The sequence below is a fragment of the Panthera leo genome, chromosome D1 (genome assembly GCF_018350215.1).
Source record: "Panthera leo isolate Ple1 chromosome D1, P.leo_Ple1_pat1.1, whole genome shotgun sequence".
NCBI lineage: Eukaryota > Metazoa > Chordata > Mammalia > Carnivora > Felidae > Panthera > Panthera leo.
Genome location: NC_056688.1, coordinates 100,380,757 through 100,394,561, shown reverse-complemented (window position 1 = coordinate 100,394,561; position 13,805 = coordinate 100,380,757). Strand labels below are relative to the sequence as shown.

At 40.8% G+C, this 13,805-nt stretch overlaps 1 protein-coding gene and 1 pseudogene across 1 annotated transcript; one reads left to right on the top strand and one right to left on the bottom strand.

Moving 5' to 3' along the window:
• Nucleotides 1-1,728: 1,728 nt before the first annotated feature.
• On the bottom strand, nucleotides 1,729-3,260 carry LOC122201300 (olfactory receptor 4C11-like). Its single transcript, XM_042907185.1, has 2 exons — nucleotides 2,360-3,260; nucleotides 1,729-1,787 (listed from the first exon to the last, which is right to left on the bottom strand). The coding sequence occupies exons 1-2, from the start codon at nucleotides 3,255-3,257 to the stop codon at nucleotides 1,729-1,731; spliced, it is 957 nt and encodes a 318-aa protein (XP_042763119.1). The 5' UTR covers nucleotides 3,258-3,260.
• Nucleotides 3,261-3,437: 177 nt separating this feature from the next.
• On the top strand, nucleotides 3,438-13,537 carry LOC122201299 (annotated as a pseudogene).
• Nucleotides 13,538-13,805: the final 268 nt, after the last annotated feature.

Sequence of the window (13,805 nt, the reverse complement as noted above, 5' to 3'; positions counted from 1 at the left end):
TGGCTGAGTAATTTGTGAAAACAGCTTTAGAGAATTCACTGTAGAGATATGTCTGTCCCTCACCCCAGGGGTGTGTGTGTGTGTGTGCGTGTGCATGTGCGTGTGTGATGAAGCCCTACTCTGAGAACCTAGCATGGGACCCTCCATATGGGTGCACTGAGCAGACTGAGGTAAGTAAAGTCAAGGATGGAAGAGAGACAGGTTGGTATCAGATGAGGGTGACTGTTTGACATCACCCTATGTTAGAAATGTTTCTTCATTAATAGAACACTTTGGGAGCAGAGATGCCTGGATGTTTCCCACAAACTGCCACAGAGAAGCCAGAAAGCGATCTTTTAGGGACCAGCCCAAAAGAGTTCACTGGGAAGAGTACAGAATTTGGAAGTTAACCACTGGCTTTCTAAGGGCTAACAAGGGGTCATCAGTGATGACAAGAAATAGAAATCTTTCCACATCAAGGATGCTAAAATGAGAGAGCCTACAAAAAGCCCCCCAAAGGAAGGCAAATAAAAAGCTTTCACCATTTTCCAGAAGCAGAGACAGTGAGGCAGTTTGTTAAGGTACCAGGTCAAGTAAGATCTTTCAGTTCCCTGCAAGTTCTCCCACCCCTTCCAACTGAGACTTTATTTAACATCCAAGGGAATCTGGCATCTAAATGAACTAAGCATGACAAGAAAATTTCTGCAATTGTTCTAAATATAACCTTCATATGACCAGATTCAAATGCTTCAGAAATGAAACTGCAAGACACAAAGTTAGGAATATCTTGAGTCTTCACTTAGAACATAAAACATAATTGCCTCTTGTAACTATGGCACTGAGAGCTCTGACGAATGTCTGTCTTCCTTGGGACTTAACTATTTATTCTGCCACCTCTTTCTATGTAGGAGTCTTGGGCATCTTTGATGTGACATGATAACATTTGGTCTTCAGTTGGTAGAAATGTTCTCATAATTGGGAAGGTCATTGGATTCTTTTGTCATTAGCTTATATCACTTAAAGTAATTCTTCTTGGTTCCAATTTGGTGGGAATTATAAGTTCAGATACTGAAAAAGCATCACATGACGGTACTTAATTATGAGATTACGATGTGGTGGTGGCGGAGGTGGTGGTGGTTATGGTGGTAGGGTGTTTATTGCACATCTCAATTGTTTAACTTCAAAAATCAAACTATGTCTTCAAACATTCTCCTACAAAACCAGAAGACCAGAATTGAAAAGCACTAATGTGGACCTTCAATCCTGGCTTCTCCCGAGGAATATGAAATTTGAATTTTCAGACACCATTGGGAACCCTAAATAAATAAATAAATAAATAAATAAAAAGTGTTTTCCCGATATGTAAATAAATGTAACAGCCAAGGACGTCAAGCCAATCTACGTCAATTTTATAGAGATACCCAGAAAGTGCATTTGTTTCCCTGCAAACATTCAGATATCCAAAAAATTATTATTAATATAAAAAAGCAAAGCTTCTTCTATCCCAGCTGGATACAGTTACGACTTTCCTTTCACCTTTGCTTTCTGTACAGTGTACATTGCTTTCTAGCCGCCCTTCTACCCCTTAACCTTCTGCATATTCCTGCTGCCAAACCCCCTCACTGACCCTGATCTGTGACAATGAAAGAGAAGGACCCTGCCAAAAAGCAGTTCCTGGATGATACCGCCCATCACTGCCAAGTGTTAAACTCTCCTTCTCCCACCATTCACTGAACACTGAGAGTGTTTTCAAGTGACAGTCCAGGTTTTCACTGAGATTTCCAGCTTTTCGTGGAGTTTGAGGGTCCATCCATGTACCAGTGAGTCAGCCTGAGGCACACATTCCACCGCAGAATTTTCTCAGAACATCTTCTCCAACTCCCAGGTTGTCAGACCACAACATTCATTTCTAAGTTCTGGTTCCATAGGGATTAGCTCTATATCCAAGTTCTTAAGGACTAGAATGAAATCTGTAAAGAATTGGTGTGTGCACACACATACACACACACACACAATCATTCTGTCAATATTTTTTTTTTCTGAAGGCAAATTGTACAAGAAGAGAAATTATCATGTGAATATGGCCAGCTATCAAAAGAATTCAACTGAGAGCCAGCCCAGGATGTTCACAATGGTTATGGGTGTTAAGTAATCCTATTTTAATGCCATCCTCTCGGAATAAGGAATGTGTATTTATTCGTACTTATTCATAATAATTCAATTAAATATACAAAATATTAGTGAAATTAAAATTTCCTAATGGATTTTTCCCACAATGAGAATAATTCATTTTGCCTGTCCATGAAGGAAAACCAAGCTGTCAAGGAAAAATACTTTAGAATTCCCTGAATATCCTATATCCAAAGAAGTCATTCTTTGCTACACCATAATTTCTTCATGGCTTTTTTCACTTCCATATTCCTCAGTGTATAGATCAAAGGGTTCAGCAGGGGCGTCCCAATTGTATAAAACACAGCCACCATTTTGTCAATTGGAAATGTGGCTGGGGGGCGTGTGTATATGAATATGCATGGACCAAAAAATAAGACAACCACAATAAAGTGGGAGGTGCAGGTGGAAAGGGCTTTTCGCCTTCCTTCAGCACTGTGGTTACGCAGAGAGTACAAGATGACAACATAGGAGGTAAGCAGGATTATGAAACTCACCGTGCATATAGTTCCACTGTTAGAAACAAGTAGCAAATTTGTCACATAAGTGTCCATGCAGGCAAGTTTCAACAAGGGCTGCAAGTCACAGAAATAGTGGTCAATCACGTTGGGGCCACAGAAAGGCAATCTCAAAGTCAGGAAAATTTGTGCCAAAGAGTGGATACAAGATGCCACCCAGACTAGAATCACCAAAATGCTGCAGACGTGCCGGTTCATGATGGTTGTGTATCGCAAGGGCTTACAAATGGCTACATAGCGATCTAAAGCCATGAGGATGAGCACCAAGATTTCCATGCACCCAAAGAAATGGAATGTAAAGACCTGAATCATGCACTCATTGTAGGAAATGGTCTTCTTGTGAGAAAGGGCATCCACAATCAATCTGGGGGCTGTGGTTGTAGAGAAGCAAGTGTCAGCAAAAGACAGATAGAATAGGAAGAAGTACATGGGAGTCCCAAGGGTCCTGCTTGTTTTGATAGTCACTACAATGAGAAAGTTCCCCAACAGTGTCGCAAGGTAAAAGATCAAGAAGACCCCAAATACTGCCTTCTGCTTTACTGGATCCTGTGTCAGCCCAAGGAGAATGAATTCAGTCACACTGCTATTCATCGTAATACTACTGGCTGAAAGTAAGGTGCAGTTGAGGACAAGGGCTGAATCTGCAAAGAGAAGAAAAGAAGTGACAGCTTGGGAAGATCGGTGGGCTGAACTCTGAATGCCTTGCTTTTGCTCCATGTTATGTTACCTCTGACTGTCTTCAATCCCCTATGACTCTTGGTAAATCTGCAGATGCCCAAGCCTCTCCCAGAGCTATCTGTTGATTCAGAAGCTAACTGCCTTGGATCAACAAAGCCTTTGCATCTGGAGAGGTAAAATTAAATGTCCTTAAAAAATTCTGATTCCTACCAAGATTGAAAACTGCAGAACTTGAACTATCCTTGGGCAAGTGACTTAACTGTCTCATAATTTAGCTTTCATGTGAAAAAGGGATGCAAATATTTGCCTTAGCTGATCCTGAGTTTCCTTAAGAATTAAAAGATTGTATATGCACACAGATACACATATAGGTGTTATCTATGTGCTTTGAAATCTAAAAAAACTCTATTCCACTATGATTAAGCACTCATATCGTTGGAGAATCCCTCTGGAAGAAAATATTCTCTGTTCAGTTCACTCATTTAGGTCCCTGACCCCTTGATCTCTGATCCCATCTGTATCTTGGACTTTACAAAAGTCTGTTTTGACAATCTTTTACTTACACACTCTCATGTTCAATGTCAGCTTCTCTGATGTCATTATAAAACAAATGTCAGGACAACTTTGTGGTTGGAATAATTGAGGAAACTGTTTACCCTCTTGACTATACTGTGGGACTAAACTCAGAATATTGAGCATCTCTGCCTATGAAGTCAACACGGTATAAAATTCCTAATGATGCCTATAATCTAAATAGGCATCAGAGATGTTACTCAGAGATGTTCATTTTACCCTGAAGTCACCAGCATGCTTCTAAAAATTTCATCTGAAAAGTATCCCATAATTCCAACATACTATGTTATGATTGTTCTATTTCAAGTATTTGTTCATAACATGTTGAGTTTTCACTGAAATCATCATATAATATCATTTTGTGTCCTGATTTTGACTTGGGATTATTATAACACTTCTTCCCATGTTATTATACTTATCATTAGTCTAACTGTTAATTTAATTATGTGACATTGTATATAGCTTTTTAAGTGGCATCTCTTTGATCATTTGTCTTTTGAGATATTTATATCGCTTCCAATTTTGACTCACACAGATAACAACTTAATTTCCCAAGTATGATGCCGCTGTCCCAAATGCTAGGGATTATCATTGCTGTTGACAATTATTAAAAACGTTTTTCAATATTTTGTGTACATTTATTAACTATATTTTATTATGAAATAATTCATGATTGTCATTAATTATTCAAAGTACACAGAAGAATGAAAGAAAATTTAAAAGCTGTCTCCCAATTATTGTATCTATAATCCTACTCTTTGGAAATAACTATTGGTTTTCTTATATGTCTTTTAAGAAACATTCTCTAAGTATATTTACATTTGTGTTTATCTCCACATCTTTTTACTATATACACATATGGTCAATATTTCAAGGTTCATGATTTTTCAGAAGAGCTCACCATACACATATGGTCAATATTTCAAGGTTCATGATTTTACAGAAGATGCAAACAAACAAAAAAGGTTATTTTATGACATGATCTTATTCTCTCATTTGGTTAGTAGAAAAAAATTGCATTTTTTTATATACATACACATTTTTATCACCAGCCACATGTTACATTTTTACTACGTTTTTTTACTAGTTTACTACATTTTTTAATGAAAGTGTTGCTGTTACGAGAATTTTTTTATGTTTGTTCAGTTCATATTTTGCAATGTTGATATTTTATCTGGGATGGCTATTCATCAAGAAAATAACTACATTTCTTGGTCAAGAACACTGTTGCTCCAGTCAGAAGTCTTGGGTTCAAATCTCAGCTCCACTTTTTACTAGCTGGGGAAAGATATTTTAACATAACATAAAATACTCACTACTTAATGATTTTTGAGTTTTAAGATACATGTAGATGAAATCATTCATTATGTAAGGGACTATGCGGTTGGTATTAGAAGAATAGAAACCATCTGCAGAGAGAAGTGTAAAAATTCCTAAGAGACAGACGGATCAGTGAAAAACTCCAGGTTATGTTAAGGGATGAACTACAGCTTTAACTGAAGAAAGTCAGATTCTGAACCAGGTTCCCTGAGATGCAAACATCCTAAAGCAGAGCAGAGAGGTAGGTTAGCACAGTGACAGAGCATCAAAGCTGAAGCTGAACCGCCTGGATTCATACCCCAACTGCTGCACAGTATGGTGCCATATTTCACAAGTCCCGATATATCTCTGGGCTTCATTTTCTTCACCTGTAAATGGGAGGAGTAAAATAATCTACCTTTTAGAGTTTCTATGAAAGCTAAATAATTAAGTGTGTACAATGCATAAGAGATGCAGATAGGCAGTACATGCTTTTGGAATGGTCCTTTCATTAAGATTATTGGCATCAGTGTTGTATTACGATTATTAATATTATCAAGATATTAATCTACCTGTTCATTTACCCCTAATACAGCTGCACAACTGTTTTCACACTAATTGCCTGTGGGGGATAAGCTTAGGAATCCTCTGGGCTTACACCGATGGGTTAACAAGGCATAGAGAATTACAGTCATAAAACAGTCACACCCGAGTTTGAGTTAGCCAGATTGACACCCCAAGAATAGGGGGTTGCAAAGGCACCCCGAGTATAAGGAGGCAAAAAGGCGCCAAGAAGGAATAAGGAGGTGTAAAGGCACCCCAAAATAGACACCAGTGCAGAACCCCCAGCATAGAGAGGGATTGGCAAAGGCCTAAAATAGGAACAGGCGCAAAGGTGCCCAACACATAGGTATATGAAATAAACAAGATTAGATGTTCAGGTTGAAAGCATTCCCAATTTAGCGCTACATCAGAAAAGCTGCTTTTGCAGGAGGATAGAGCCAAGTTAGGTAAATTGGTGAATTGGACTGTGGACTGCTGCACTGCAGGCAAAGCAGCCCAGAGCAGAGAGGGTTAACAAAAGAAAAGGTGCCTTGTTAACTCTGAGGTTATTTCCCTTACCTGCCTCATCCCCTAGGCTAGCTAAGGTAAACAAAGGTTCTGCCTCATATCCACTGTAAACAACCTTCCTCCCAATTGCCCTGCACCCAGCTTTTGTTTTGTATTAACCCAAACCCCTAACCCCAAATACCTTCAGGACCCCCTTTCCCTCACAACCGCAAGTTAATGTTGACAAATTCATTCTCTCTTTGTGCACATCCATCACCTTCTGATCCTAATAAAAACAGGGCAAGGACACTTATTCAGGGCTCTTGTCTTTCCCAGAAATTAGCATCTCTCATTTTTCATCCTGTGTCCCACTCTCTTGCCAGACAAAAGAGAATTTTACAGCCAGCGCCTATGACAATTTCCTTCCTCGAAAGACTGAAATTACCTCGGCACTGTGGTTTCTGCTAATTTGCTCATGGTGATCAGAAGCTGGGAATGGCAACTCCAAATATCCTTAATAAATACTAAAAAACAAATACAAAGTCCAAACAGCTTCCCTAAATGTGACCCATGATGAAATGAGAGTAGAAATAAAACGTATCCTTGGTTGTAAAGAGTTTGTGATCCAAAGATACAAAAATCAGAGGGGTGAGAGCATTTGACATGAAAGAAACCAACCAAAGTTTCAATGGGGATAATGGGACAAATAGAGAAGGTCAATATGAAACTGCTGGTTTACACGGATTCTAGTGTGATAGTAGAAAAACTTGGAAATGTAAGGTTTCCTCTCTGCCAAAGGCCATGGAAGCCACGTTATGAAACCTGAACATATTTTTGCAGTCAAGTATGAGATTTGGAGATATACAAGATATGAGAGCTGATTTTATTAAGATTTATTCAGCACAGAAGAACAGAATCATTCAGCTGCTTATCAAAATTTAATCATCTGGTTTTTCTAAATTTAGCCCAGTTGGATTTGGGCTTATCTGGAATGAGGTGCCTGCTCCCTTCAAGATGTCAGGGTTGCCCTGAAGACATCCATCTTTGAATCCCCTGCATTAGAAACTCAATGGACAGCATACAGGTGGATCCACTGTGGCCCCAACAGAATGAAGATTGACCCAGCAGGCATCCTGAGTATGATTCAATGGTGACTCCAGACCTGTCCCTTCCCCTCTCAGAGGAGCAGATGGGCTCCCTCTCAGCTGTCTCTGTAGGGGGTGGGGAGGAGGCAGCAAAATCACACGCCTCCTCTCAGCTTTAATAAGATCTTTTGGTCGTTGTTGCTTTTTAGTTTGTTCGCGTTGCTAAGACTTAATTTTTTTAGAGCAATGCTACATTCAGAGCAACACCAAGACACAGGTACAGAGATTCCCCATATGGTCCCTAGCCGCCACCCAAATATCACCCCTGCCATTACCAACATTGCCCGCCAGAACAGTACATTTCCCAGAACTGATGAGCCTACCGTGACACATCCTCATCACTCAGAGTCCAAAGTTTACCCCAAGGGTCACTCTTGGGTGTGGTACATTCTATGGTTTCAGTACATATTAGTAACAGACATCCATCATCGTAATATCATGCAGAGTATTTTCACTGATCTAAAAACAGGATCAGTTTAGATTCTCAAAACATGGGACATAAATATTCCTTTCACACAGTGTCTAATACTCATTAAATTCTAAATAAATGTCTCACACCATTTTGTTGGAGAAAATAACACATCGCGGGAGATAACTATGTGAGTTTTCACTGTGAGCATTATTAGCTCAAACATAGTACAAAATCAGGCTGGTTACTCATAAACAGCAGTATTACAAATGGTCAATCCTACAGTTCTTTAAGTGGACCCTCTGTTTCTATACAGAAAGAAAGGACACAATTTCAGAAGTTCCCTCTTCTCCTTGCTCTCTATCCTCTCCTTTCTTTTACCTCATAGCTACAACTTCAAAAGGAAAAGTGGACATTCTAAAACTATGATGAATCTTAAGATTAAAGGGTTACTGTGGTTTTCAAGTGCAAAGGCTGAAATACTCACCATGACTTTCGAAGTCCTCAAACGCTGTGCCATAGTCTTGCTTACGACCTTTCCTCCCAGGGCTTCTGCTCGTGTGTGTTCCAGCCATGCCTGACACTTGCTGTCCCTCATGAATATGTCCCGACCGTCTCATTTCCTAAATTTTAAGTACTTCTTAGTGGTTACGTGACCTTCCTCTGATACAACTTCCACCTTCCATTTCTTCCTGGATCCAGAGTACCCTGTCCATCTCCTCGGCACAGCCTTCCAGGTTTTCCCAAAGGACTTTCTTGCTAATGGCCTTCAACTGTTAAAATGTGTGTGTGTGTGTGTTGTGTGTCTGTGTGTGTGTGTTTTGAATCATACAACCCTTGATTATACCCCTCTTTCCTTCTCTCTTTAAAATCTTTGTTCATTGGAATTTATATCTCATTAGGCAAATTCACATTGTTCTATTTTGTGCATGTCCGACTAGGCTGGGAAGCAGCTTAGCAGAGAGCAGTCAAAAAGCAACCAGTACCAGAACTCAAGCCTTTGTGCTCCATGGTCATCTCTCCCTCTCAAACACTCCACACCTCACCCACCACTGCCCTGCAAAGCATCAGACTCCATTCATTTGGGTGGAGCTGGCATAAAGCCAGAAACCATGAACCAGTAGAGCAGAAAAGCACTGCCATACCCAGTATGTACCCTGACTCTTAAATGGATGCAAATTTAAGAGGGATTAAAAAAGAGAGCAGAATTTATATTTATGTTTCTGTTTATTTATATTTATTTATGTTCACATTTATCATTTAAGCCCACAGTGTAAGGTTGAGCAAAGAATCTTGTTAGGGATAAAGAGTACTTGTCTCGGATTTCACTAGAGAGTTTGCTTCTCATTCCTCCACTCCATATATACCCCTTACCCCAACAGCAGAAAGAGAATATTTCTTAGCTCTGAGCAGGGGTGACAGTGGGTCTGGACAGACCGCTTTAGTATCACGACTGGCAGAGCATTCAGTGCATCATGGAATCGTGGTATCAAATGTAACAATGCATACAGACTGCATATGGTCAGTGTACAACCTGGTCCTTTTCCTGATCTTAAACCTTGTAAATAAGAAATCCATCTGGGGGCTCCTGGGTGGCTCAGTTTGTTAAGCATGGACTTTGGCTCAGGTCATGATCTCGCGGTTTGTGAGTTCGAGCCCCGCATCGGGCTCTGTGCTGACAGCTCAGAGCCTGGAGCCTGCTTCAGATTCTGTGTCTCCCTCTCTCTCTGCCCTTCCCCTGCTCGCACTCTGTCACACTCTCTCAAAAATAGATAAAACATTTAAAAAAATTTAAACAACAAAAAAAGAAATTCACCTGTATAGGGGCCCCTGGGTGACTCAGTCAGTTATGTGTCAGACCCTTCATTTCAGCTCAGGCCATGACCTCCAGGTTCATGGGACAAGGCCCACATTGGGTTCTGGGCTGACAGCCTGCCTGGGATTCTCTCTCTCTCTCTCTCTCCCTCCCTCACTCATTCTCTTTCTCTATCTCTCCTCTCTCTTTCTCTTGTGAAATAAATAACCATTTAAACTGAATAAAAGAAAATTGAGGATCAGCTGCTTATTTAATCCATTAAAAGAAAAAGAAACCCATATGTAGAGGACACTATACCTCTGCCCCCTCAAATATACCCCCCACCCTTTCGATAAGAATTTTTCCTGAGACTGTGCTGCCTCAAGCAGAGGCCAGTGAAAGCTGGGAGCCCTGATACATTCAGATCCTCTCATCACAGAGATAAATATGTTCCTTGAGCTTCAAGCTTCTCAGGAGACAGAACTAAATCATGGCAACTGCCCTAAAACCCAGTCCTGCATGGGAGGCAAGGAAAAGAACATAGTTTACTTGGGTTTGAAAACTTACCTTATTGCTCGTAAAGGAGATGAGATCCAATAGAGAGCTCCTAGATTTGCTCTCGCAATTCGGATTTACTTTGAAGATGAATCATGTGCAGTAAGTGTGCAACATGTGAACCGTACATCCAATAGATTTACTCAGCTTTCCAGTGCAGGGTCTGTGGGGAGAGGAGATACTCCACAGATAGCCAGTCTTTCCTAGAAGGCCTGAGTTAGAGCTGTAATATCAGCAGAAAATTTCTCACTTCTATTCTTAGAACTTTCAAGAATAAAAAGGAAACATCCCCACTATTCTATGATAGGAACATCTCTAAAAGCAGCTCTGTAACCCAAAAAAAAAACCCTGGAAGAGCACATGAGTTAACATTTCTTCCTCCTCCATCAGATATTTATAGAGATTTCATAGACGTTCACAAATGCTGAGCCTTTGGAGGGACAAGGACTCTGCCCTTCCCACCTCAAAGGATAAGCACAATTAATCCTGATCACGCAAACCATGGTGCCAGGATTCATGAACAAGGCTGTCAGTGGGCAGATTCTGTCCTCAGAGCCCTTCTCCCCCTCCAGTCTGTCCTAAGGGACACGTCTCACTTCAGTTACTAAGTGCTCCACACCTGTCTCTGCCCTAAGGAAAAAGTAAGCAGGTAGAGATCACTGAAAGTTCCCAAATGCTCTGCTCTTTAAGCCAAATGTTTTCTAACCCCACGCAAAACTCGGAGCCCATGTAGAGTTTGAACCACATGTGATATAATTGAATTCTAGCTTCACTATTTGTGTCTCTGTCACTTTAAGCAAGTTTCTAACTTCTCCCTCTTTCTTATTCTAGAAAAAGTCACTCTTAGATATAATACAATAAATCTTAATGAGACTCATAAAATATCAAATTACAATGAAAACTACTCATTAAAATTTCTACAATTTCTAAATATTTTGAAGTCAGTTGACTCAGTAGGTAAAGAGAGAAGAGAAAGAATATGGAAATGAAGACATTTTTTAAATATTTTTTTTTTATTTTTAAGTCAACTCAAGTTATACTTAACAATGAAATGCACTTTTGTTATTGAGCAATTCTACACATTACTCAGTGCTCATCACAAGTGTCACAGACTGGCTACCTCTGGAGTATCTTCTCTCCTCTTGATCTCCTTTACTATTTCACCCAGCCGCCCACCTCCCTTCAGCAACCAGCATTTTATTCTCTGTATTTTAGAGTCTGGGTGTTTTTTCTTTTTCCTTTGTTCATTTGTGTTGTTTCTTAAATTCCACTTATGAGTGAAGTCATAAGATATTTGTCTTCTCTGACTGACTAATTTACCTCAGCAGAATGCTGTAGTTCCATCCACATTGATGCAAATGGCAAGATTTCATTCTTTTTGATTGCCAAGGAATACTCCAGTGTGTGTGTGTGTGTGTGTGTGTGTGTCTGTGTGTGTGTGTGTGTGTGTGTGTGTGTGTGTGTGTTGATATATATACCACATTCTCTTTATCCATTTATCCATCGATGGACATTTGGGCTCCTTTCATACTTTGGCTATTGTTGATAGTGCTGCTATAAACATGGGGGTGCATGTGTCCCTTCGAAACAGCACACCTGTATCCCTTGGATAAATCCCTAGTAGTGCAATTGCTGCCTCATAGCGTAGTTCTATTGTTAAATTTTTGAGGAACCTCCATACTGTTTCTATTACATTCAAAGGATTCTACAATGCGTGTGGTATGTATTCCTGAACAAACAGACAAAACTCCGGGCCTTCTTGGATCTTACATTCTGCTGGGGACAGACAAGAAACAATATAATAATAAGTCAGTCAAATAGTATGTTAAGAGATGATAAATGCCATTGAAAAAGAAAGCCAAGTAAGAACAGGAGATACGGCATGCTAATGGAAATACAGTAGTAAATACAGCATAAGAGAGGCCTCACTGAGGAGAGATTAGAATAAGACCATAAGCAGATGAGGCCATTAGGCAAACACCCATGTGTTAAGCAGAGAAAACAGCTGAACCAAATAACACAAAGAGAAAGCCTGCCTGGTGTGGTCAATAAATTGCAAGGAGGTGATTGTGGCTGGAGCTGAGCAAGTGTGAAGTACCAGAAGAAGCCAAAAGAGCCACAGAATGTCAAACCATTGTAAGGGTTTGGTCTTTTTCTCTGAGCAAAATGGGGTCACTGCAGGGTTTTGATGAAAATAGATTTAACAGATTGAGAGTAGAAGTAGGGAGAATTCTAAGTTCATGACTATGATCTAAGTGAGAGATGATGGCAGCCCAGACCAGGATGGAAGGAGACTTGATGGGAAAATAGATCATATGCTGCATCTATTTTGAAGGCAAATGAATGTTTTTCTAATAGGTTATGTGTGAACTGTGATGTTATCAATCTTTTTTTTTTTGCTTCCATGTTTTTGGTCTGGGAAACTGGAAGGATGGAATTTTCTGGGGAAGGCCACAGGTCAATTATGTTTGATTGCAAGAACAATCGATTCTTCTCGAATCAAACAATTGCAAATTGATCGCCACTGGGGGCACTGGGCCTGGCGGTTGGGGGTGGAAGGATCAGGGGTCTTCCCACAACCCCGGGGATTCCAGCACATGGAAGGGAAACACGAAGGCATGCCTGCACTTCTTCCCCTGCAGAACTGTACCTGCTGAAATTTGTAGTGCTGTTCATGGATGACCTGGGCCATAATCCCAGTGGAGCTCCATCATGGCTGGAAGTCTAGCAGACATGGTTTTCACCATTGTAAAAAATATAGACCTCATCAAAACCAGGCTGTTGTGCAGAATGTGCTGAAACCATCTCACAGGGGGATCCTCTGTATTTTTCTACTGTTTCTGAAGAGGAAGTGTTCCTGACCCTTTATCGGGGGGGTTTCCCTTACTGTTTCTCTACTGTCACCCTTCTAGTTTTTGTGAACCTAGAGAAAATCTAGACTGGGCCCCGAGATTGATTCTCTCTCCCCCGCAACTTTGCCAGTGTCTGCCTGGCTACTGCGGTGGCCCAGATCCTCTCCCTTCTACACGGTGAAGAAAAAGATGAAGGCTCAGAGCTCCTACCTCCCCCATTGTGGAGGAGTAGATGTCCATTTCTCAGGAGCAGTGGACAGGGAAAGCCCCAGGGGAACTAGGGCTCTGGAATGGATTGACAGTCAACCTACTGAAGATTGTGCCACATTTTGGAGTTATGTTTGGCGCCTTTGAGTTCTCCAAGCAGAATCTGTCTTTACCAAAATTGTTACGTTGTGTCTCTGAGCTATAAATTGACTCCAGGGCTGGATCAGAGTTTGAGGCCCCAGGAATTATGGGCATTAAAAACATTCTTCAAAACTAGACAAGTGAAGTCTAAAGAACGAACACTTTAAAGTCGAATAGAAGTGCACCGACGGAAGGCATGCTGCAGTCACAGGCAGATGTGGCTTCACACAGGATGTGTGTGCTCTGTGTGGCACACACAGAGCGACGAGAGGGTACTCTTGTCTGCTGCTCTTGGAAATGAGAAGGTTCAGCCATATACCGCCTCTGAGCTCCAAACTGATGTCCCTGGGAACACCTGTGCCACAGGAAGGCTGCCCAACACGACTGTCTCATGATGGCACTTCACTAGATTCGATACACGACGCCAAAGAGACG

Coding starts and splice junctions, on each gene's coding strand:
- LOC122201300 (XM_042907185.1), bottom strand. CDS start 3,257: ATGAATAGCAGTGTGACTGAATTCATTCTCCTTGGGCTGACACAGGAT. Junction 1,788..2,359: donor CATGAAGAAATTATGGTGTA/GCAAAGAATGAC, acceptor TGGTACATGGAT/GGACCCTCAAACTCCACGAA.